Below are 24,877 nucleotides of genomic sequence, written 5' to 3' on the forward strand. Positions count from 1 at the left end.
TTCGGTCATAAATAATTGAGTTATAGCTTCGCCAGTTTTTTTTAGACATATAAAGAAATCCGCAAACCCTATTAGACTGCAGACATATACTGGGAAAAAATTCAAAGGGAAAGACAAAACAATACGTATAAGCTACAAAGCAAGTCGCCCTAGGCCTAATTACAAAAATTGCAATGTAAACAATTTGCTACACAATCCCTCCAACCAAATCTTTTACAAAGACACAAAAATGACAAAAATAACAAAAGGACTGATGCAATTACAGGAAAAGTGGAAAAACAGCCCTCATAAGTGAATCGTACTGCATCCTCTCTGCATAACAAACCATTATCTCTTTCGATTCATCAACACAACCCCAATTTATTGCATATAAATGTACTTATAAATAACTTCAAGGGCAATAAGACCTAAAGTTCGATAGCACGCTTCTACTTGTAGATGAAGAGATTTAAAGAAAGAAATAAGTAACGTATCGTAACGTTGTATCGTGTTCGAAGGTCTTAAATTAAAGATAAATCTAAACGAGAAATTTAAATTTATTTTTTATCAGAAATAAACTTAAAGGTTGAAGGTACAATGTGGCGTTCTACTTATGGTACAGTGCGTTGGTGCGGAATAATTATACGCGAGCAAAAATACAAGACTTTTATTAAATTTCTCAAAAGTACAAGAGTAGAAATTAGGGCTAAAGTAAGATACAGAGCTGTTTCGTGTAAATGTAAGAGAAGAATCTGCATCCGTAAGGATCTTAAAATTACTTACGCTAAAGAGAAACCATAAGCGTACAACTGATGCCATGATTTTTTATCTAAAACGCATTATTAAAGGCAATTTGCGATTTAAACCGATCTCGCTTTAACCGAAGCTAACTATACAGGGTGAGTCGGGAGGATCGTGCCAAACTTCAGGAGCGTGTCGTACATGAAAAATAAATGTAAAAAAACTCAAATGTTGTTATCCGATTTTCGTTTGTTTACAAGTTATAGCGTAAATAAAATTAAAACATAAAATTTAAAAAAATTACAAATTTCATAAGAAATTCCATAAATAAACGTTTGGATATCATAGTAAATGTTCAAAAATATCGCCATTAACTTCTAAACATTTTCGGCTTCGTCTATGAAGAGCATTCGTTGCGCTCCTGATCGTTTCATGTCTTTCTTTAATGGCAGCTGCAGCATTTCTAATGCGTTGAATTAGTGCATCTTGAGTGTTCACTTTTACTCTGTACACTTCAGTTTTAAACCAACACCACAAACAATAGTCTAGTGGTGTGAGGTCTGGAGACCTTGGAGGCCAACTAATAGGGCCACCATGACCAATCCAACGTCCAGGAAACGTTTCGTCTAAATGTTGCTTAACCTTTATGTTTTAATTTCATTTACGCTATAACTTGTAAACAAACGAAAATCGGATAACAACATTTGAGTTTTTTTACATTTATTTTTCATGTACAACACGCTCCTGAAGTTTGGCACGATCCTCCCGACTCACCCTGTATTTGCATGGTTTTGACATATGGGACAAAGAAATGGTTGTTTCTGAGTAAACGAACGCTCTAATCGTATTGTAACATTACCATTAGGTTTCCACAAGCAAATAATGAAAAGTAATACAAGGGAAATAAATTCATAAGCGTAAACCTAAGGCACTTTATTATGATGCATATCATTTTTATTTATGACATTTTTACCTCATAAATAACAATGAAATTTTTGAAATAGAGCTTTATGATGTAGAGCTCTACTTTAGAAAATGCACGCCGTGCCAATACTTTCGTCCACCACTGCTTTATGCTAAAGTGCAATTACATCAAGCTTTGAATACATTTAATTATTAAAATTAACAACCAATGGGTAAAATTCCTAATTTATTTTATCGCAGTGAAGAAAATCAGTCAATCTGTAATGGATCTTGGAACGGGAAACTCGGGAACAACTTCCGAAGTAATTTATTTCATTGTTAAATAATGCACCTTAATCAGGTCTCGAAAAATGAAGAGCTCAATTAACGAAGTACACACCAACGCGGCAATTTATCCAAGAGAGGGTTTACAAGTACTTCGGAGTTTTAAGTAATAAGGCTGAAGGTTAACGCACATAGGCGTACCACGGCGAACAGGCAATTATCGATTAATTTATTGTCTATATTTTTAGAGCGCAATATTTTGTTCGATAGCGAGATAGGTCTCCTATCGGTATTTGGCATTCATACCAATTTAGCGAAACGGGGGTTGCACCTAAATTCTACTTCTTACAAGGAAAAGGGGGTAAAAGTTCTATTGTATATACAGAGCCACATGTTTCCGAGAATAATGGATACTAAAATCTGACCATGCTCGGCAAATGCTAAAAAATGACGAAGTACAAGGTATTCGGATTTGGAGTGTTTTGACGGGAAAATCTTATTTCCCGGCTAGATAGCGAAAACTAGTATACATGCCAAAAGCTCGATTTTTAAGAAACTCTTCATGGCGCAAACCATATTTCGATATGATTACAGACCACGGCTCTAGGGGATGTTTTTCAAAATTCCTCAGCTTTTTTGTTTAGGACAATAATGAAATAAAACAAAAACGCTCTTAAAAAATTTTCGACGTGATTCCAGTGACGTGCGTAAATTTCTGCTACAGCGTACCGTTTTGTCAAAAACCTACATAAGTTTTTCACTTTATATGAAAATCACAGTCGGCCATTACTTAAAAAAAATTTCCATTTTATACCATTTTCCACTATTTATAGCTATTTTAAAAAGCAGCTGAAATATTAGACTTTTTGTGTTTATGTTGAAGATGGCTTCGGCATCAGCTATCCAAGTAAAATTATCTATTTTACACGTTTTAACTTATGCGCCAAAGTTTCTCATTTTTAGTGTTGATTTGGTGCCGATTTTTAAAGTAAAAATGACGGATAGCTTTAAATAATATGACGTGATAAAGTGTTTCACATTGTGAAATGAAAACTCACAAACAGCCTGAGAGCTGCACTTCCATATCTATCTCGAGCGACATCAATTAGATAGAAGATTATTCAAGCGATTTAAAAATAATTTACAGGATTATGGAAGCTCCAAGAAGTGTAGTCCACAACGCTGCAATTTAAATGAAGATGACAAAATCGAAGAACTAAATGCGATTGGAGAAGCTTTAGAAGATTCAAACATCCCGCTTACTTTTGAAAATAACTATAGACACCCTTAAATAGGGGAAATTGGTTTAAAATGGACATTTTTTTGAAGTCAGCCGACTGGGATTTTTAATCAAAATAAAAAAGTTATGTCGGCTTTTGACAAAACGGTACGCCGTAACAAAAAACTAGGCACGCCACTGGAATCAAATCGAAAAAGTGCCTCAAGAATTTTTTTGTTTTACTTCAACATTGTCTTAAAAAAAAGGTACGAGGAATTTTGAAAATTGCCCAAATTTGAAAAGCGCCCTCTAGCGCCGTGGACTGTAAACATATCGAAATACGGTGTTCGCCATTAATAGTTTCTCAAAAATCGCGCTCTTGACATGTACGCTTATTTTCCCCAATCTAGCCGAGAAATGGGATTTTCCTGTCAAAACGCTCTAAATCCTGAAACCATGTACATAGGCGTAGCATAAGACTACATTACAGACAGCAGTTGCAAGTTTCTATGATTGTTTCAATTTTTTTGTAGATCGAAAGAGGAAGACTTTTTCAATGGGTGCAAATTTGACATTCTGTCAATGTCATTTCGTGATATTACGTTGAAATCGATTACAGTTAAACTTGGTTCTGGGAGTACTACAAAGTTTTTGGCAATAGCAGCGACGTTGCCCTTACAGTTAGGCCTGTTTCTCGAAGTGTTTTCGTTTTTATTCCTATAACTGTGCTGCTCGGATATTCTATTGAAAATCTTCCTGGGACTGCATATTCCATATGAATACAAACAGTCTTCCACAGACGTTTCGCTATCATAATTGATGTTGAGGTTTTTAAAATGAAGCTGCGCTTCAACACGTCCTGTTAAGGATTTCCTTTTCCTTAGAGGACGTTTATTACTTCCATGACGCTTTTGAGAGGACCTGGAGGTTTTCTTTTTATTTGCCACTTCCATAGTAATTTCCAAGGGAATTGCTCCTGTCGTTCTGTAATATTCTAAAAAAGCTCGTATGAGATTTCTTCCGCAACGCATATCTGAAATTTAAGTTAAGGATAAAACAGCATCGGAATCGGGGCGATCTGAAAAGAAGCCAGGCTAGCCGAGGGAAGGGGCTCGCTAGGAAGCCTGCAAGGATACAACTCTCTTCTGTATAAGGAATGGTCACATCGCTACCTTTTAATTTATAACCGAATATAGACACCTCGAAACTGTAGCAGTTGACTTTTTCACTTAGAAGCGAACAGAGACACCGTCGGGCTGTTCCTATTTTACTGTTGTCAGAATTGAACATGGTGTTGTTTGGAGCGTAATCATCTGCTGTGGTTGCCAGAAGTTTCGGAAATAAGATGTGCCTCTCGTATCTAAAACAAACAAAAATATATGAGACTAATAATTCTAATACGTAATTACTAACATTCTACGATTGTACGTTCAGACCTATATACATCTTCATAGGTGTTCCCATATACAAAACATCCTGTCAAGCCAGAATGAGCGTGAATATCTACCACGAAGTCCAGCTGAAAGTCCTGCAATGACAATAAACGGATTTTGAGCTGCCGAGGATTTTCGTTTAGTTTAATTATCATACTTTGCTTTTATCTAATATGATTAACGCGTCTATCACAGATTTAGTTGTTGGATGCAACCATTGATTGGCGATATGCCAAGATCTGTTTAAATTGGTGCCCATCACTGTACTATTATAATTCCCCAGGAAGACTCCATCTGGATTGAGCATTGGTATTACTTTAAATGTGACCTTTTCTCTGAGAATATTTGCTATAGGATTCGAACTGGCCAGCAATTCTAGTAAACCTTGAAAGGAAAAGAGAAACATACCTAAGTGTGAGGTGAAAGAATACTAGTTCTACCTTGACAGACGAAACTAGCCGGCGTTTCTCCCGGATGGAGTCTAGCCATTATGCACACCATTCTTCTCTTGGTTTTAGGCTTAAATGCGTGACGTGTCAGAGATCCCACTGTTATCAAATCCACCTTTCGTTTTTGCTGAAAATGTAAACTAGGGAACATACGAGGACGGTCCCAGAAGTACCTGACCTAAGACTAAAAGGAAAAAATTGAAAAATATCCCATTATTTCTCAACATAATCTCCCTTGAAGTCGACACAATTTTTCCAGCAATGTTCTATAGTTCCTATACCCTGTTCAGGTTTCGAATATTTCAAAATAGACATCAACTTCGGACTTCACCTCCTCATTATTGGCAAATCTCTTTCCACCGAGCCATTTTTTCAAGTTCAGAAATAAAAAATTATGTGAGAGGGCTAAATCTGGCGAATCGGGGGGGCGAGGAAAAAGTTCGAAACCAAATTGATTGGATTGGTGCGTTGTCTTGACGTAATAAGACTTTTTCGCCAAATGCGGTCACTAATTTTTTCCCTTCTCGTTTGGTTTAGGGAAATTGTCAATGAAAATTATCCCCGGTGCACCCCAAAAACTAACGCCATCACCTTTCCTGTAAACGGAACGGTTTTCGTCTTGTTTGAAGCCGATTCTTTCCTTTGAGTCCATTGCTTTAACTGCTCTTTCGTCTCAGGTGTGAAATGATGGACCCATGTTTCATCGCTGGTAATGAGTTGACGCAAAAACTCGGCTTTATTGCTGCGAAACTTTGCCAAACACTCCCTTGGAACATCCTCACTGTTCTATTTTCGTTCAGCTGTGAGTAGTCGCGGCACCCATCAGCTTTCTCATACGTAATTGGTCGGCCAAAATGCGATATACAGTATTTTTTAAAGTGCTCATCTTCGACTACATATTTGTGGATTTTCACCACAAATATCTGGTGTGGTCAGGTCTGGAGTGTCGTTGGGTCGACCACTGTGAAGTTTGTCTTGGCAACTCGTACGGCCGCGCTAACACTCTGACATCCAATATTTTGCAGTTGTTAGCGAAAGACCAGATTCCTCCAGAATAAAATCTAATTGTGTTTTAATGGTCGATGGACTAAGACCGTTCCAGTGGAAGTACTGTATGCAAATTGAGCAATTTTCTCCATGTTCACGAAATCTCGAAAAGCGTTCACTAAAAACGGCTCCAAAACAAACACAAATCAACGTGGCATCCTCAAACTATAGACTTAAGCTTTTTAAGATTAGATCTTTACAATAGAGGAAAACTTTGAACAAAAAATGGCCATCTATATTTCAGTTCGGATACTCCTGGGACTGCCCTCGTGTGATGCGAATCAAACCATTATTCCTACCTAAATATGAAAAATCTTAACCTTGCACAGTGCCTTAATTACTCCAGTAAAAACTATCGTTTCTTTTGAAAATGGGTCACACTGTTAAAAAAAAATGAAATTATCTTGCTTTTCTTTTGAAACAGTGATTGTGCCGCGAAGGCTGCAAACTTGTCTAATGCACAACATCCTGAACAACACGTGTTTCACACACTTTCACAACTAGTCTAGTCACAAAATTTTGAGAAACTGGATCTATAAAAAACGAAAAAAAAGATCGTTCAAAATCTAATGAGGACGGAAGCAGTCGAAATAGCTGTCTTGTGACACTTAATAATGGAACTTATCCTGTGCGCTAGAAGACTATCGGATATGTTAGATATTTGACGTACAATTATCCAAAAGGTATTAAAGTCACGTAAATTTCACCCTTATATAATTGAGTTAGTCCAGAATCCGGAAAAACATTATAACCGTCAATGTTTGAGATGTTCGTACGTGTGTGTGAAGATATATCAACGAGTTATTATATTAACTATCAAGTGTATCTTTATAACGGTTGTTTCTCTCATGAGTGTTCTCTCTTCCTAAACGCCGAAGTTAACCGCCATTACTGCTGTTATGTGTCGTCTAACAATCCGAGACTTCGTCTTGAAGCTTACACCCCATATCCCGAAAAACTAAACATTTGGCCAGGAATTTTTGAAGATTTTTCCCCTTGGAAATTTGAATGGAAGAATCTATTTTGATTTGTTAGACAATGTCATTAATCCAGTATTAATACAAATAATTGAGCAGAAAATAGCCGTCACCGTGTTGAACACACAATTTTTGAACAAGATGGCGGTTTTCTGCATTACTCGGCCTCTGTAAAAGCGTAGTTTAGATCCGACTAGTAATTTAGTGCTTGCGGACCATTAGTAGAGTGGTTTAGTGTAGTAGATCTTTCCGATTCTATTTTGCGGTCGAGTAGAGTCCCCCACCACGTGCAGCTAACTACTAAATTGCCACTAAATCAAGTCTGGACGCGCGTGTTTAATCAAGTGCGTTAGATGACGACACAAAATACCAAATGTCCCGCCGAAATGAATATACGACATTTAAATTTGTTAGTGAATATTTGAAATACGAGGCATCATGGAACGTGAAAAGTAAATTGTATGATAACAGACAAGCGAAAGAAGTCGCGTATGCCAATTCGGTAAAAGCCACGAATATGCTCTTTCAAAATTCCATTTGAAGCTCCCAGCGATTCTCTTCTATTCATCCACCTTCTAACCCACAAACGTTTCGATTTTTCGGATATTCCTTCTTCAATGTCTGTCAACGTAATACTCATAAAACTTTTTACAACCTTATATAATTCCCCACGACGTCTTTGCCTGTCCATTTTTGGACGTCACTACTGGACGCTTGTTACAAGCTAGTCCGAACGAGAAATGATTTGTGGATACTGGCTACTCGACTAAATTACTAGTCATTTCTGAACTGGGCTTAAGGCAGTTTTTGGACGAAACATTTTCTCGACAATGGTAGAAGAGGGGCCTACTGAATGGCCTGCACGTTTCCCAGATTTGTCTCCGGTGAACTTTTTTATGGGTCCATTTAAAGTAAAAAATTTATGCCACACAACCTGAATCGCTTGAAAACCTGCAGCAACGTGTTATACACGAGTGTAATCTTATAACGCCAAAAATGCCCAATAAGGAGCGGGAGCACTTTGAACGATGTCTCTATTGGTATATGCAGGTCAGCAATGGTGACTTTAAATGTCTAATAAATTGAGACAATCAGCAAGTGAAATCTATAACATCGCTTTGAAGGCTTAATTTCCCCAGAACTGATCATCGAAAACTAAAGAATAAAGTGGCATTGAAAAGGCAATTGCACGCCCTTTAAAAATGATGGAGAACACGATACGCTTTTCAATTTAAGATTTTGATGGGGAAAGTCACCGCCGTCATAGAAATTTATTGCAGAGTTTGAGCGAAGAAATGAGGAAAAAGCGACCGCATTTGGCGAAAAAGAAAGTCTTATTTCACCAAGAGAACCCACTAGTCCACATTTCCGTCATCGCGATGGCCGAAACCAATCAACTTTGGTCTCGAACTTTTTCCTCGCCCATCCTATTCGCTAGATTTAGCTCCCTCAGATAATTTTCTATTTTCGAACTTGAAAAAATTGCTGGGTGGAAAGAGATTCGTCAGTAATGAAGAGGTGGAGTCTGAGATTGATAATTATTTTGAAACATTCGAAGTTTCTTACTATAAACAAGGCATAAGAGCTATAGAAAATCGCTGGAAAAAGTATGTCGATGTCAAGGGAGACTGTACTGAGAAATAATTTTTCAATTTTTTTGTTTTAGTCTTGGGTAAGGTAATTCTGGGACCCTCCCCGTATTAGTGTTTGAATAAAATTTAAAACTTTTCGAGAATTTTCATTTAATGACAACATGCCAATAACGAGAAGTGCGATAGATTTCATGAGCTCGATATAAAATGCCATGGAAAAAGTTTGAATACATTTTGGGCAAATCTGCAGCTCAAAGTCATAATTACTCTGACGGGCACTATGAATAACACATTATTTGGAATAATTCGTGGAAATGGACATGCGACTTATCAATTTTGCACCAATATTTGAGCACATTTTTCATATTTTAACAAAAGCTCGTTGAACAATTTTCCCATCCCCTAAAATATTGCTAAACTATTTTAATGATTAACGAGCAATTATGGCAATATGTGGGTAATGCTATCCGACTTAGGTGAAGGCACTTATATATTCATCCAGCTTACGAGTACGCTTATGTTTCAATTACTTACCACACTCTGGGCAAGAAGCTCTCTGCAAAAGTTTTCTTTAAGGTATGCAGCTTTTTGCTCAAGCACCGATAGGAAAATTTGAAGTTTCGAATAACTATAGGGAGGCGCAAGCGCAAAATGAAATATGTCTTCTTCCTTGTCGAACCCATAACAAAAACTTAAAATGTAGTGACCTTGGTGCACATTGGATTTGTGATAGAAGACATGCTTGTTGGGGATCCTTTGCCTAGAAAGTAAAAACTTGATATATTTTGAAAGGTAAAACGAAACTGGAATAAATATATTATTACCATTTTGGTCTACTTGACGATTTAACTAACGGAGTCATATTTTCCATGAACAAGTTACGTTCCTTGCTGATGTTGACGACATTAAAAATCACTCTTTGATCGAGTTTCACGTTATCGACGGTAAAATTAAACCAAAACCTTAATCTAGGGCTGCAGCTATCGGGTCTAATAAACAAATCGTATTCGAATTCGTTAATCAAGTCCACTCTTCCCAAATTCCCACACTCAAACGAAGCATCGAAGCAGAGATGCCCCCTTTTCGCTTTACCACTATGTCCTGGAGGACGCATTATTTGTCTGTTAACATTCCCCAGACCTCCTTCACCATCGCTATCATCCGAATCTGAAAAATGGATACAACACAATATTCAAACGAGCAGGGGCCAGGGGTTCTTCGTGATGGCACCTTCTTTGCCATGATACACGCTTGTGTGCTGCAAAGGATCCGACCCAATATTCATACTTATATTACTTAGATACTACTGTAACGTTATTGCGAGTTCGCTAGCAACTACTCAGCAAACCGCTTCTTTCTAACTGCTTTCTAACTAGGTGAATAGCATGAGCCCATGGCATTTATCTTTATACCTCGTTATCCGAAATAGAAATCTGATAGACAGGATAAGTGTTAATGGATAGCGTGAAAGTTGATATAATTACACCGGTAGACGGGGAAACCGTGCACGTAGTTTCGGTTATATACAAAGTGGCGCAACTTTAAATTTCATCAAAACACATAGTATTTGGGACTGTTAGGTGGGTAAATAAACTTTAAGATTTTAGCGTTGCGTTCCAAAAAAAACTGAATAAAAAATATACGAGGTCCTTCATTACATTTTGAAAAAAAGAACCTCTATAATTTTCTCTCAAAGGGCTTTTGCGATTTTATTGAAAATTGTTACGCAAGATACGTCCGTCAGGCGCAACAAGAACTGGCGGAAACATTATTTTTAGTTGCTATGGTAACCAAAGGACAGAAGTGACCTAGAGGTTTTTTCAGTAATTTTGTTGTGCATGGACAAAAGGCATAATTGGTCAGTTCTTCTTAAAATGTGTTCAAAAATACACGAAAATGTTGTACGGTTTCAAATCGATAAGGTACACTGTCTTCGAGAAAAATTACTCTGAGATACAATACATTTCTAATCTATCATTGAGTTAAGATTTCGGATGTCTAACTTTCCATGCTTTTTATTACTTTCTGTTTTTATCGTCAGCGTTTGACATAAAAAAAGCTGGTAATAACAAAACAAATTTCACCGTACAAATTGCTTGAAATGGCTTCCAGCAGCACGAACACAAGCTCTGATCCCCTTTTAAGCAAGTTGAACTGTACTTCTCTAATTTTGTTTTATCTGTGCCGACATAATCTTAATTCTTTACCCTAAAAAGCTTTCATTGGGTATTGATCTACTGTATACTTCCTCCTTTACATTACCCATAGAAGAAAATCTAACGAATTTAGATCGGGGCTACTCGATGGCCATTCCTGCGGAGCATCATGCCCACGACCAACTCACTAAACAGGGAAAGTATTATTTAAATATCTCCTTACATTTTTGGAGTGGTAGACGGAGTGCCATTGGGCATAAGCTAGATTTTTCGACGAGTTCTGCAAATCGATATCTTCCAGTACTTCTAGTGCCCCAAGAAGTTTAAATAAAGAGCACCATTGAAATTTTGAGGTAACTCAACAGAGCTTAAAATTTTAGTTCCCAAAATGCTCACCCACAGATTTATTTTAAAATAGCGCGATCGGCTAACTACTGTTTCCTTGGAATTCTCTTTACTCCACCTGTGGTTGTTCCTTGAATCTGCTGTAAATAAATGGTACGAAGTAGAGAATTGCTCTCTAGCTACCCTCCATATTACTGAATGAGGTAAAAAAATTCTTAGTTAACATTTTACAAAATCTAAATATACCAATTTTAGTGTTGATACAATGAAAGCACAAGAAGTTATTAAGGAATTTTACAATAAAATTTCAACCCTTAACACCCTGTAATTCTGAAACAAGTAGCACTGGTTCAAGACAGATATGTTGATTTCAGTCGTTATATTTTGATGTTTTCACCTCGAGCCTCACTATTTCCCATTCCCAATGACCCAACCTGCATCGAATTTCCAGCGTAAAATAACATAATCTACCTCACATATCAATTGGGCACCATAATTTAGAAACACCTTGTATTACGGTCAATACGTACGCATTGAAGGTCGGTTACTTCTGGCGTAGATGCAAAAAATTTAAGAGAGGCTAAAAGGTGTTTGGATTCCACCTGGAATCCAAACGCTGTAAGAATACCCCAGTGACGTAATGTAAAATGACATTTGCTCTTAGTGTTCGAACATTGTAACAAGAAAACCGGTACATCGTGTTTGTAACATACAGTTAAAGGGTCGAAATATTCAGTTCAAATTTCAGTTTGATATTTAAACTAACTTGAAAGGTATTATTTTGTGCCTGTTGGGGAAATGTGTTAGAAAGTGCATATTGAACGATTTTGGTGAACATTAAGAATGAATAAATTAGAAATATTTAATAATATTTAATAGTAATTTTTAATGATAACTCAAATGATAGTAGATCAAACACAGCAATTAATTAAAACATATTAAAGTATGTTTTTCTTCAATATTTTCGGTTTAAACTTAAATGTTAATCGGAAGTTTTACTGATAGTTACAAAAAGTGACCCCAAATGCTAATATTAAGATGGGAGGGTTCTTGCTTATATTGATAGGACCCTAACAGTGTATTAAAATCGTGATGTAGCAATTTCTTCTCGCAACGTTCGGACTCCCACCCGTGCCACCCTCGCCTGTACAATGACGGCTATTTTACTTTTATGACACCGTGACATCTTAGTCCTACATTTTTTCTCTGATCCTAGTATTATTTTATTCCACCTTCGCTGTCGGTTTATTTTCTGTTATTTTTTTAGCATATCGTTCTGATAACGAAGCGATGGATAGCGAAGTATTTACGGCTTTACGACCTGCGCACCAACCAAGCATAATGCTAAGATTATGCTAAGATAATATTAAGATTAAGATACTAGGTTAATATACATAATATTGGTATAATGTTTATATGCAACCACCGTATTTTTGAAGTATGTTTTTTTGATTTTTGGAAAAAACCTGAAATTGCAAAAATATTTTTAACCCGATATGACTTCCGGCTATACCAGACCCTGGCCCTTGCTTCATTTTATTAAATAGATTATGGCCGTTTTTTAAACGAAAATGTTTTTTTTTCAATAAACATAAGTTTGATTATACAAGATAGTGCCAATTTCCAACTTTTTTTTTAATTTATCGCGATTTTTACGAGTTTTTCGACACTTGTAGAGCTTTAGTAAAACTCAATTATTCACAAAACTATGTGACATAAAGTGATGAAGTAAATTACTGGAAAATTTACATATTTTTATAAATAATTAAAGAATTAAGAAAAATATTTGAAAAAGTTTTTAGAAAAAATAAAAATTTAAAAATTTCAAAAGCATCTTTTTGAATCGCTCGGTATATAGTTAATCCGTGCCCCGGGTATTTATAATTTAAAACTTTCGCGGAGTGTAGACTTTGAGGTGATTGCCTTTTAACTGCAAATTTATTTCTAAACAAGAGGAGTATACGCTCCTGAATATAGAGGGTGATTTAAAATTCAGTACAAAGAAGTTGGACGCGTATTTTTAAAGTCAAAATAAAACCTTTTCCTATAAACCTAGGTCCGCAAATGCTTAGAGGTCGATATACAGGGTGCTAAAATATTGTCATTATCTAAGTTCATAGTAAGCCATGTCCACATAGCTTGACAATTCTGCGCGTTTTCTGTTGAACCTGTTTACAATTTTGTTTAGCTAAGAATTAGAATGTTTCATCAAGTTTTTAAAATTTCAAAATAATTAATAAAAACTCGATTTTTTAATACAACTTTGACACCCTGTATCTCGAAAATGATGCGAGTTAGGACTCATGTTTATATGAACATTTTTTCATAAAATATGACAAGGAATCATCCCTTAAAATTAATGACGTCACTTAAGTTATACTTTCTATTTACAAATCGGTTTCATTGTATGACATACCGACTGTAGCTTACTTACCACATATTCTATATTGTATTCCGACGACATACATATAACTATCGATTATCATTCCTAAAATATATCTTTCTGTTCCATTGGAAGTTTTACTATTTGTAATTCTATATAAAGTGCCTCATTTAATGGAAAATTTTTCGATGTTTTGAACAAAGTTCTATCAAAATATTAACATAAAAATAAATAACGCTGGATTTATGATATTATCCTGTGGGATCTTCATTTCGAATTTCACATCGATTCTGGAGGTACTGTGTTTCCCCCATTATTCACAGCAACCACTTGTTTCTTTCGGTCAAATGCGATTTGCTCCGCTTTGACATCTTTTATTTACCCCCACAACAGTTGAGTCCATAGAGTAACATAACAATATCCACTGTATCATAAACTTTGCTTAAGGCTAGGGAAAGCCCCGCAGGCGCACTGTCCGCCTTCAGTGGTTCCAAAATTTTCTAAGTGAATTGTGTTGTTGCACTGGAAAGGGGTGTATACCCCTTTTGATTTTAATTTGGCATGTCAGGTTTCGTCATAAAACTAAGGATATGATTAGGTATAACTTTTTAAAATGTTTTGCAAGATGTGTCTACATTTTTAGGTAGACTTATAGGTCTGTGGTTCCCCGTTGCGTTGGAGCCACGTTTTTTACTCAAAAAAATAGCAAATATGCCAAATGTAGTAGGGTACATCAAGCAAGGGAGGCCATATTTAATTTTACTACAGATTAACTTGTCGCTTGCTTTATTTTTAAGTTTCTGTACAACTTGTAGAACTTTTTTACTGCCTGATAATTATTAACTAACGTTTGCAACATTGAATCCTGTCGGTATCACTTACAGTTCCGACACTAATTTTAGAACAACACTGACGAAATACTCATTAAAAATATAGCAGTATATTTACAATTATCGGTTTTTGACTCCAATATGAGCTCTCCCCAACTTTTCCATCGAGTTATCTGACTCTATATTCGATTTGTATATCTTTTCGTCTTGGATTCCTCCAACAGATTTTTTTTTACATGATATTTTGTTATTTTAAGTCTGCTATTTATTTTTACAATTAACATAAAACACCTATCTCTACTTTAAGCTTCACTATTTCAGGTGCCTCCAGAAAATACTTGGCTTTGCTGCAGCTATTAATTAGAATATTTTTAATTGAAAAGAATTTGTTGAAAATATTCCGAAATACGTTTATGAACGTAAGCTATTGCTAGTTATCTCCTTTCACCCTATAGAACGGAGAACTCTTCATTTAGAATTAGAGAGTTAAATACCGACGCGAGTTATAGAGCGATGTGTTGGGCTCGTTTTTAAATTATAGGACAATATACAGGCGGTCAGAAAATGCATTTTCTTAATGGGATATCCTCCATATTATTATCTCCGTGTATTCTATGAATGATTCTGATTCTGCGCAATTCCTATGAAGCTCACGTATAATAGTACACTTGCCTTCAATGCATTTAGGTATGTAATGTAGAAGTTCCTATTTTTCATAGCATAGCATAGTTATAATTTGAAAATTATTTGGAGCATATAGTACTGTTTTGCACGCAATAAATTAAGTAATTTTGAAAATTTGAAAGTACGAAACGTTTTTTGAGAAAAAAAATTACCATGGGAAGATGCACACAGTAAATAACTTAACTTAAGAATGGCACTTTTTTTAACTTCTCCGAAACATTCTATATACTTCATGCAACTTTAAAATATGGACAGCTCCTCGTTCTACAACTTTCGTAGTTAAGTTTTTGTTCTAACTGTAATGCTGAACGAGATATCGACCAATTTTTGAGACACCCCGTCTCTGATCTTACAAGTCTCAAATAGACGTTCATTTCTTTTAGATATTTAAATGAGCTATTTTTCATTTTTGAGTATGTATCCCGTCTCTACATATGCAGTGCTTCCATTCAAGTTTCCGTAATAATAGAAAATCAGTCCACTATTGACCCAGTTCATGTTTAAGTTGTCTGAATAGCGAGTTATCACGAATGAGTTAGAAACGGGAACAGATTTTAAAATTCAATTTTGAAATTAGGATCCTGCATTATAAAAAGTTTCATATTTGTGTACTCGGGACTTCCTAAATAATTCACTCCCGGTTCTGAATTCCTGGTATATAAGTGAGGTATATATAGTCACCAGATTCAAAATTGGCTTGGGTCAGTTCCAAAGACAAATTAAGTAAAAATTAACCGAATTAAGTTTAAGAAGCCTAAACTTCTAAACTAAAAATAAACGTAGCTAAGTTTAACTAAGCCTCAGATTAATCTTATTATGGTTCAACGTAGCACAATTCAGCACCAACTCACCCTCTCCAAAGTCTCCCATATTTCTAAATTAGTGGCACAATACAATGTCAAGAAAAGAACATTTAGATTTGCCGTCCAGTCACAAACTGACTTGTCAGTGCCGCATTCTTCGTCATGTTGACAATTTTTAGGCCAAGTTTGGTCGATATCCTCCTTTCACGTTATTAATATAGAATGATTCCTTTTGACCCATTTGTAGCAGCTGCTTTGGTTTTCCAGTAGCGTAACTGTTACTAACAATATACTTTCCATTACGCCCATTCGTCTAATGCGATTAATATTAGAATTAAAAAAATTCCGAATGGTATTCGCACAGTGGACTACCCTAAGGTCGGAAACGTCTGAAACACATTATTATATTTTCAATATGGCCGTGCTTCCGGTCGAACCGGAAGGAGATGTCAGCTTTCACATTATATTTGCGATCCCGCTTTGGCGCATGACTCCACTGAGTACCAAATCGCATCTGTTAGTAATGTCCTAAAGCTAAAGTAATTGTTAGATGTTGCGTAACAAAAACCATTGCAAAGGAAAGAAAAATGTGTGAGTCCTCATACGGTTTATAGCTGGAAAATGGAAAAAATAGGAGAGAGTTGAGCAAGATATAGTTCACCGCGAGGGAGCATGAAGTGTCTATGGTGTTTTTTTTCTGTGGAAGGAAAGATGTCAAAACAGAATGCGAGAGGTAAGGCAGGAATTGAAAAGTAGGTGAATGGTGGGCAATAAAAAGTTGTGGTCGGTCCTGCATCGGACGTGCAGAAAGCTGGCTTGTGCACTGGGAATCCGGGCTTGGAGGAGGAATGGGGGCGGTTTGCAGGAATAAAATCATCCCTAAAATCGGTGCGCGCTCATCGTATCGACCAGCAGGGAAGCCGACACCCTTTCTCCAAGCGCCATGCAACACCATTTAGTTATTGCACTCTCTGAATAACACTTGTGTTACGTTTGGTAGTGTACGTTATGTAATAATATCATTCTTGCATAATTAATTCTTACTAATATAATTATAACTATTGTGTACGTTTACGATAGTGTTTGACAATTATCAAGAATTAGTTACATTTTTAACAGTTCGGTTCGTTCAATTTGTTTCTTGTATTTCTTGGTTGGCTTCAATAATCCTGCAGAAAAGTAATTCAGTGCAATTTTTCCAAATTTGTCTCGATTATTATACCTACTGTAACTTGCCTCAGTTACTCATACAATCACCCCCTACTATTCCTAGTTCTCCATTTTGTGATCGCGAACGTTTTTGATATAACATTTACAAGTTTTTGAAAGAATTCTCCTCAGTAAGGTAGGTAAGTAAACCAGATGCACTTTGTTAATAGATATTTATTAAAAAACGGTGTTCGATATTCAAATCTGTGTATAGTGTAAATTTAAAAGACAGAATAATTCTATTTGGAAAAGCGTAGGGGTGGAAACTGGGTGCGCGGGGGCAACCAAGTGAGGGGGGGCGGGGAGAGGGCGAGTGTCGCGGATCAATACAACGCTTGCAGGGTTAAACCCGAGCTGATTTTAACATGTAAATCACTATTAAAAGTAAATAATTCTCGTATTAAAATATGCTGCTCAGGCTGCCAAACGTTCTATCTATGAATATTTTCTATATATTTTAATGATCTTCCTATAATATATTAGCTCTTTAACATTATTATACGTATGCTTGTGATATTATCCTTACCTATTCCTATTCCTATACAGTGCCAAAGATAAACTACGCACCATATGGTGTCGTAAATTATGAATTTGCTTGTTAATGGAAAATTGCAATTTTTTAGCGGAATTCGTTATTTCAAAATGAAACACAAAGGAAAAGTCAATTTTCAAGTTTGTCGAGCGGCTTCCAACGTTCTAAATTTCTTTTGTATTTCTACAGTTCAATATTATCTCTTTGGATTCGCAATAACCATTAAATTATAACACAGACATTCTAAGCTGATATTTGTTTATAAATATATGTACTAATTAGCTCCATAAAAATTCTGCAACAATTTAACCTGAATATGTACATATTTGCTTTATCATTTAGATCGATCTTACATCAAGGCGTAACTAACCCCTTTAACGTATTTTTCATTTTCTTCAAAAATGTTTATTATCGCAGCACCAATTAATAAATATTAATACAAATAATTACATTAATATAATCGAATTAGTACTGCAAAGTCGTTAACAGGCTTGAACAGCTCGGAAATGCAAAAATGCTGAAAAGTATGTATTTCCTAAATGGTTATATTAATAGCTGTTATGCAAAAGTTTTTAGATGTTTTACCCATTTTTGGATATCGCATTAAGCCGACAACAACAATTTTACATAATTTAAATACAAAACTCTAATGTATACAAGGTGTTGTAAATTTTCGTAGCTAAGAATTATTTGAAAACATCTGAGAGATAGAAATATGGTTTAGTTGTTTAAAGGCAAAAGATATAAGATGGAGGCAGAGATGGGAGCTCGACATAATTTTAATCATACAGAGTGGCTCGAAAAGTGCCCCGCACGGTGCTCAAGTTTTTTCTAGCAATTTAACAGTCGACATAAATTTCAAAATGAGTACAAAAAGTTCATATAAATATGGGTTCGAAAAAGTTTCGTTTCCGGGATTCACAATGTTAAAGTTAAAAAAAAAACTTATTTGTCTTATACAGGAGGATTCAAAACTCGATGCGAAAAATTGAGGAACGTCAACAGTTTGATATTTTGGTTAAGAATGTGTAAAATAAAATTTTTGCCCGCAGGTCTTTGTTTCCGAATTATTACACTTCAAAATTTTTGCATTCATCGACGTGGTCAAGTGCTATGGCCTGCGAGATTACCTTACTTGAATCCTTTTGATCATTCTGTATTGTATTTAAAATTACTGGTTAATACAGTGGAAATTTATAGCCATTAGCAATTAATGGAGAGAGTTTTGAATGCGGTCAAATACGTTCGAGATAGACAAAATATGCAATTAGCATACGATTCGCTTATATCGCGCTGCCAAGTTTGTACCCGCGCTAATGGTGATATTCTTGATTATTATTATAATTATTATATTATTTTTATTGCCTAATTATTAATAATAAAAAATTATAATTATTATCTAATTATTATAAGTTATGAATAATGACTATATTCAGATATTTTGAAGTGAAATAACTCGGGAACAAAGGCAAAAATTTAATTTTACATTTTTTAACTAGAATATCAAAGTTTACACGTACCTTAATTTTTCGTATCGAGTTTTGAATCGCCTTGTATACACATACCGTGCGTTTCAGAAAGTCTGCACCATAAGCAAATTTGTTTCATTATTGTTAGTAACGAAAATTCATTGCAACGGAACTTTGGTATTGAAATTGAATATGATGCAGATTTGTGAAATACACTGTATATGTATAGAGGATGTATATGTATATATTTCTGAGATATTTAGCTCGCATTTGGAACACATCTAACCTTTTAGGGGGTGCGTCGGTAGGTTTCCTATAAGTTATGACGCATACATATTATAGGAAAATCCTGTGCATTTCTTAGAATTTTTTGGAATTAGCTGAGAAATGGTGACTGACAGGAGAAAAATCTGAGAAATTAAAAAGTTTATTTTCGTCTAAATTGAATGGAACACTCAGTATTTTATGCAGAAACGATTAGTGGCTCGCCACGAACAATTATGGAGGAGAGAGTTAAAAAAAGGCATCGTAGAAAAACACCCTGTATATTCTAGTAATCAGTTGTCATTCAAACAATGAAGTGTAAATTTAAATTAGATATTTTATGAACTTTGACCGTTATAAAGAAAAAAAAAATTGAAACTTTGCCACCCTGTTACGGTTATTTTTTTCTCTATTGTGTCCTGTGTTAGTTACGATTGATTTACATATTTTAAATGAAAAATGTGAGAAAATCCTGTCTGGAAACGGGGTTACCGTTTTCCTTCAGTACTGTAAAGTTAGGCTTCGCTCCTCGTTCTGCAAATTTGGATTTGCCGATGTGAAGTTTTATGAAACCTGTATCTTGATATACTGGGCGTTTAAAAAACACAACGCATTTTTTAAGGAAAAATTAATTCGAATGAAAACAATGAAAATGTTTGTACATGTGTCGAATATTGCTTCGTTCCCTAAATACAGAACGTTAAAAAAATAATTCGGTTATTTTCGGAACAGTTCGAAAGTCACTTAGAAATTAATAGGATTCATGTTTCCTCGTGAGGATATTTGTTTTAAACCATTTTTCTCTTCCTTTTAGAGCCTCAATTCCATTAAAAACTTTTTTTTAAAGTATATTAAGTTTGTTAAAGTATGTTTAAGGTTTTGGAATTTAATTTTAATCTAAAAAACGAAGCGAGATAGGAAAAAAAAAATCAATAAACTGACAAGTTCTATTTTTAGTTATTCTATTCGAAATAATTATGGGGATAAAAAAAAAACCCATTAGGCGTTAATCTTTTAATGTTAACTTTGATATACGGGGAGCGTCGTATAGAGTGGTGTGCAAAAAAATCGCAGTGTTGACTGCCGTACTCATTAACATACTAAGTAACATTATTCCATGGTTGATTAAACGTTTTAAAATTTTTAATTAAGGTAAATATAATGTAAATAGCAAGATTGGACTGTACATTGACGATTTTTAGTTGAAATACTGTGGGTAGAAAAGCTCGTTGGGCGATAAAAATGCAAAACAAGTTTTAGCACTTAGAAATGAAGGGAAAAGTTATAACTTTATTCAAAATGTATTAAAATGTTCCGCCAAAATGATCAGCAGCGCCGTAACATTTGCAGAAAACTGGAAATGTGTGGTAGAAAAAGAAAAACCACGTCAATAGATGATGGACGAATGCAAGGGATAGCGAAAGTGTCTCCTTTATTAATATCTAAATAAATAAAAACTCAAATTGGAGTTAACGTGAGCACTGCTACAATGCGGAGGCGATGTGCTGAAGAAAATTTACATAGTAAAAGCCCAAGGAAAGTTACTAAAGCAATTCACAGACAGATCTCCAAACGCCTAAAATTCGCTAGAGACCATATCCCTTGACCCCTTCTAAATGGAGGAATATTCTTTGGTCAGACGAAAAACATTTTTTTATTGGCTCTTCTGGACAGAGACAATATGCTAGAAAACCGCTACAATCTGAATACAACTTTAAGTATACCCCGAAAAACATAAAACATAATGCGTCCACCATAAAAGAAGAGGGTTGTTTTTCGTATAACGGTATAGGGCATTGTGGTAATCATGAACCAAGTTCTCTATGTTGATATCCTGGAAAATGTGATGTTTCCTTATGCCGCCAACAATATGCCCATCAACTGGATCTTTATGCCGGAAAATGATCCTAAATACACAGGCAGAAGGGCAAGGGCATGATTTGCCGACAATAGGGTTGAGGTTTTGAAGTGGCCTGCCCAATCTCTGGGCTTCAACCCTATTGAGCATTTATGAACACATGTTGAAAAAGAAGATTCTGCAGCAAAACCAATCAATAATGAAGATCTGTGGAAAATTGTTTAGGACACTTGGAATGCAATGGCAGTTGTGATTTGTCAACGCTTAGTCGACTCACTGCTTAGGAGATTTTAGCTGTTATTCCCCGAAAAGGGTGCAATGCAAAGTATTAACATTAGTTTACTTAAATAAGTTGTTTTTATTATTATTTTTTAAATATTTTCCTTTTCATTCCCTCTAATTTTTAAGAAGGGCTGCTATTTGTTTGCAACATTTATTTTTGACAAAAGAATGCAAATATATGTTTTTTACTTGAATAAGGTTTTTTTTCATAAATTGTTTTTGCTTTCCCATGCGTAATTAGTAAAGTGTTATGTTTCATTGTTCCATATATAAAACTAAAAGATTTTCTTACCAAGTACTTGCACATTGTTATTATTTTTGCACACGTATTTAGATGGAATAATGGCAATAACTTTTTAAATCATTTTTTTATCAAAAAATGTTTGAAGCAACAGTTACAAGGCAAATTTGTAGTCACTTTATGATACCCTTGAACTTTTTTTTCACTATAACAAATCAACGAAGTCCAACTTTGGTTTATCAAATTTAATCCCGTGTTTTCGATTTTTTTCATGGAATCTACACTTATTTAGGCGTACAGACACACATATCCCGTTTTATTGAGGTTAAATAAGGAAATTTTCGAAAAAAAAATAGATTTTCCCTACCTTGCACAAAAAGAAATTTAATTCGATTAGTAAAGCAAAACGAAATACCCTCTGTATTTTTTGAACGTGAAGTAGATAGTGTATCTCAAATTCTAATGTTTAATTTAAATAACGGAGCACTAATTTTTTGCTTGGTGAACTAGAGTGGCCAGCTCAGTCACCTGATTTAAATTCATGCGGCTTTTTCCTTTGGAACCATTTAAACGGTCAAATTTATCAGGATTATCCAAATAATGTAAATGACTTGAGAGCTCGAAACATCGGTGCGATGCAATCGATCAGGCAAGACACGTATGGTCGTTCCGATGAGAAGATTATTCATGAAAAGAATAGCACTGTGTTTGGACACCGACGGAAGACATTTTGAACAAATGCTTTAAACGATAAATAACAATTAATTCTTGAAAGCAGTAATTTGTTATGTTGCGTTTCTATTCGATTAAAATTTTTTTTAAAAATAAAATAAAGTATATAATTTTTTTCTTGTAGTTTTTCCCATCTAACCCCGATAAAATTTCATATTTATGTATGTGCAAGCGAATGCGGATCCAACGAAACAATTCAGACATAGAGGATTCCATTTGATAAACTAAAGTCGGATTTCGTTGGAATGTTATGGGGTAAGAAAAAAAAGTTCAAGGTCTTATAATGTGACAACAAATTAGTCTTGTAACTTTTACTTGAAACAGTTTTTGATAGAGAAATTATATCAAACTTATTGCCATTATTCCATATATGTATATGACCATATATATGACCTGTATGTAAAATGCGTATTACAGTGTTGCTAATAAATGACGAAAATTTAAACTCGTTTATTCAAAGTAACGAAAAAAGATTATTTTTTGGATTTCAGCACCCTGTATTTCGGAAATGAAACGATTCGGAATATATTCGCCGGAAACATCCTCTTGATGTTCCGTCCTATATTTAGGAAACACTCTACATAGAGTATATACATACATATAGATATTATTTAACTGACATAGATATTAAAATAATGAGATACACACTTTTATATAAGGCATAACTAACGATTATTGTTCACCACCAAAAATCTACCATTGAGAATAGATAATAAATAAATCCATTAAGACATGATTAATATTTCAACACCAATTTTAGTTTTTTTTAACGATCACTCGTCAATTACACATGTGCGTTAGTATTTCCTTAGCTTCTAGATGCATCAATACCTAAAATGCAGGACTTGATTTTTTTAGTTTCTATTTCTATGACCTCTTCGAATTTGGAAACTTTTTTCTTTTTAAACGTATATTGTAAATGGGGGAAACTTATGTTCATTGCGCCACTGTGTCACAGTAGTTCTTTTACTTATCCCGCACCCATCATCAATGTTTTTGATATTTTCTGTGGGTTGTCACTGTGGCCCGAATCGAACCTACAGCTATTTTGAGAACTATAAGAAGTAGTTAGAAAAACGATAAATGGGAAAGTCGAATGGAATATATTGGTTAGTTCGATTCCCTTTTGAAAACTATTTCATTTTTTTTTCGTTTTTAAGCTATTTACAACAAACCAAAACGTTGCGTTTTCGAAAAAATACTATACGTTCCCGAATTGAAAATCTATAAAAATAATGAAAAGATATGTTTTTGTGGGCTATCCACCTGTGCATTCACTTATCAATTACGACGTTTCGATTCTCAGGCATCGTCATCCAATTATGTCCGCCATTTTGTTTTTAGGACGGTTGAAAATGTTTTTTTTCGTTTCCATTGATCCATTGCACCTTAAGCAAATATTTTTATTTCATATAGAAAAAGGCGAAGTTTCATTTTTTCTCAGTTAACCATGATCTCGATAGATTTTCCAACGTAAAATAATCGCTCTCCCTCTATGGGCGCAATAATTAACAACAAAACAATTTCACATCGTTAGAAATTAGATTTAATTTTTCTTAACTTTTGATTATTAATGTAAAAATGGGCCTGCAATATACCAATGAGGAAAGTCTAAACGTAAAAAGAATAAGCATTTTATTTCCACGGATTATTTGGAATTTTATTTTTTCTGAAAGGCCGCAATCCTGGGCAAGATTATTAAGAAAATTATAATGAACCTTGGAAATTATTAGAGATATAAAGATCTACGGCTGAAGCATTGTCGACATGATAATCGGGTCCCCAACAATAGAAGTAGTGAACAAATTAATGCGGATTCATCGGCGTCGACGAAAGTCGCTAAAAGAGAATTAGTGATACCAAAGGCGACAATTTAAAAGATCATCAAAGAAAATAAATATCGTTCGGTATATAAGCCAACTATTGTGCGGAGATTCAAATAAATAGACTATCAGAAACGATTTAAATTTTTAAATTGAAAACATGCAAATTTCGCAGGAATGTTATTTGGACAGATGAAACGAATTTCAGCAACTGCGGAGTGTTTAACAAACACTGTCGCCATTTTTAAGCCAGTCAGAGCCCTCAATAAGATACCCAACGTGAGTGACAAGAAATATATGGATTGAATGCATGGTGTGGCATATACGGTAAGTTAATCACAGATCGCAAAATATTAACGATTATGACATTAAATGGTATAACTATAAGAATCTATAGTTATACGCTAACTAGGCAAAAATTTGAATATCTTGGAAGGACAAATATTACCAGCTATTAGAGATATGGTTCTTAGGGAACAAATGATACATGGTTACGACAGGATGAGTGTCCTGAACTCGCTAAGTTCAAAGTTTATTTAGACAATTCTCTAAGCTAATCTATGATAATTAAATAAAGTTTTGTAAGTATTGTGCATACGTATGTATGTATTAACGAGAGACCCAGTAAAATAGCCAGCTTA

General features: G+C 34.9%; 2 protein-coding genes across 4 annotated transcripts in view; one reads left to right on the plus strand and one right to left on the minus strand.

Annotated features, from left to right (window-relative positions):
* Window positions 1-631: 631 nt before the first annotated feature.
* LOC136347082 (cytosolic carboxypeptidase 6-like) lies at window positions 632-16,078 on the minus strand. 2 transcript variants are annotated; one of them, XM_066296756.1, is made up of 8 exons: window positions 15,875-16,078; window positions 9,450-9,792; window positions 9,160-9,385; window positions 5,001-5,136; window positions 4,718-4,944; window positions 4,564-4,655; window positions 4,264-4,487; window positions 632-4,160 (listed from the first exon to the last, which is right to left on the minus strand). In XM_066296756.1, the coding sequence occupies exons 1-8, from the start codon at window positions 15,891-15,893 to the stop codon at window positions 3,646-3,648; spliced, it is 1,782 nt and encodes a 593-aa protein (XP_066152853.1). In that variant the 5' UTR covers window positions 15,894-16,078; the 3' UTR covers window positions 632-3,645. The 2 variants fall into 2 exon arrangements, with proteins under 2 accessions (XP_066152853.1, XP_066152852.1); XM_066296755.1 differs by lacking the exon at window positions 15,875-16,078 and adding an exon at window positions 9,856-9,925.
* Window positions 16,079-16,796: 718 nt separating this feature from the next.
* The window catches only part of LOC136347147 (ELAV-like protein 3), a 29,854-nt gene continuing 21,773 nt past the window's right edge, over window positions 16,797-24,877 (plus strand). The window contains exon 1 of one of the 2 annotated variants that reach the window (XM_066296873.1): window positions 16,797-17,175. The gene's annotated coding sequence lies outside the window, so the exon portion shown is untranslated. The remainder of the gene's footprint in view (window positions 17,176-24,877) is intronic. The other variant, XM_066296874.1, reaches the window with a different exon arrangement.

The sequence above is a fragment of the Euwallacea fornicatus genome, chromosome 26 (genome assembly GCF_040115645.1).
Source record: "Euwallacea fornicatus isolate EFF26 chromosome 26, ASM4011564v1, whole genome shotgun sequence".
Classification (NCBI taxonomy): domain Eukaryota; kingdom Metazoa; phylum Arthropoda; class Insecta; order Coleoptera; family Curculionidae; genus Euwallacea; species Euwallacea fornicatus.

Excerpts from the sequence above, each read along its gene's own strand:
- LOC136347082 (XM_066296755.1), bottom strand. The coding sequence starts at position 9,910 with ATGAATATTGGGTCGGATCCTTTGCAGCACACAAGCGTGTATCATGGC. Across the intron at positions 5,137-9,159 it reads AGCTTCTTGCCCAGAGTGTG|CAAAAACGAAAGGTGGATTT; the intron begins GTAAGTAATTGA and ends TTACATTTTCAG. Across the intron at positions 4,945-5,000 it reads GGCTAGTTTCGTCTGTCAAG|GTTTACTAGAATTGCTGGCC; the intron begins GTAGAACTAGTA and ends TTTCCTTTCAAG.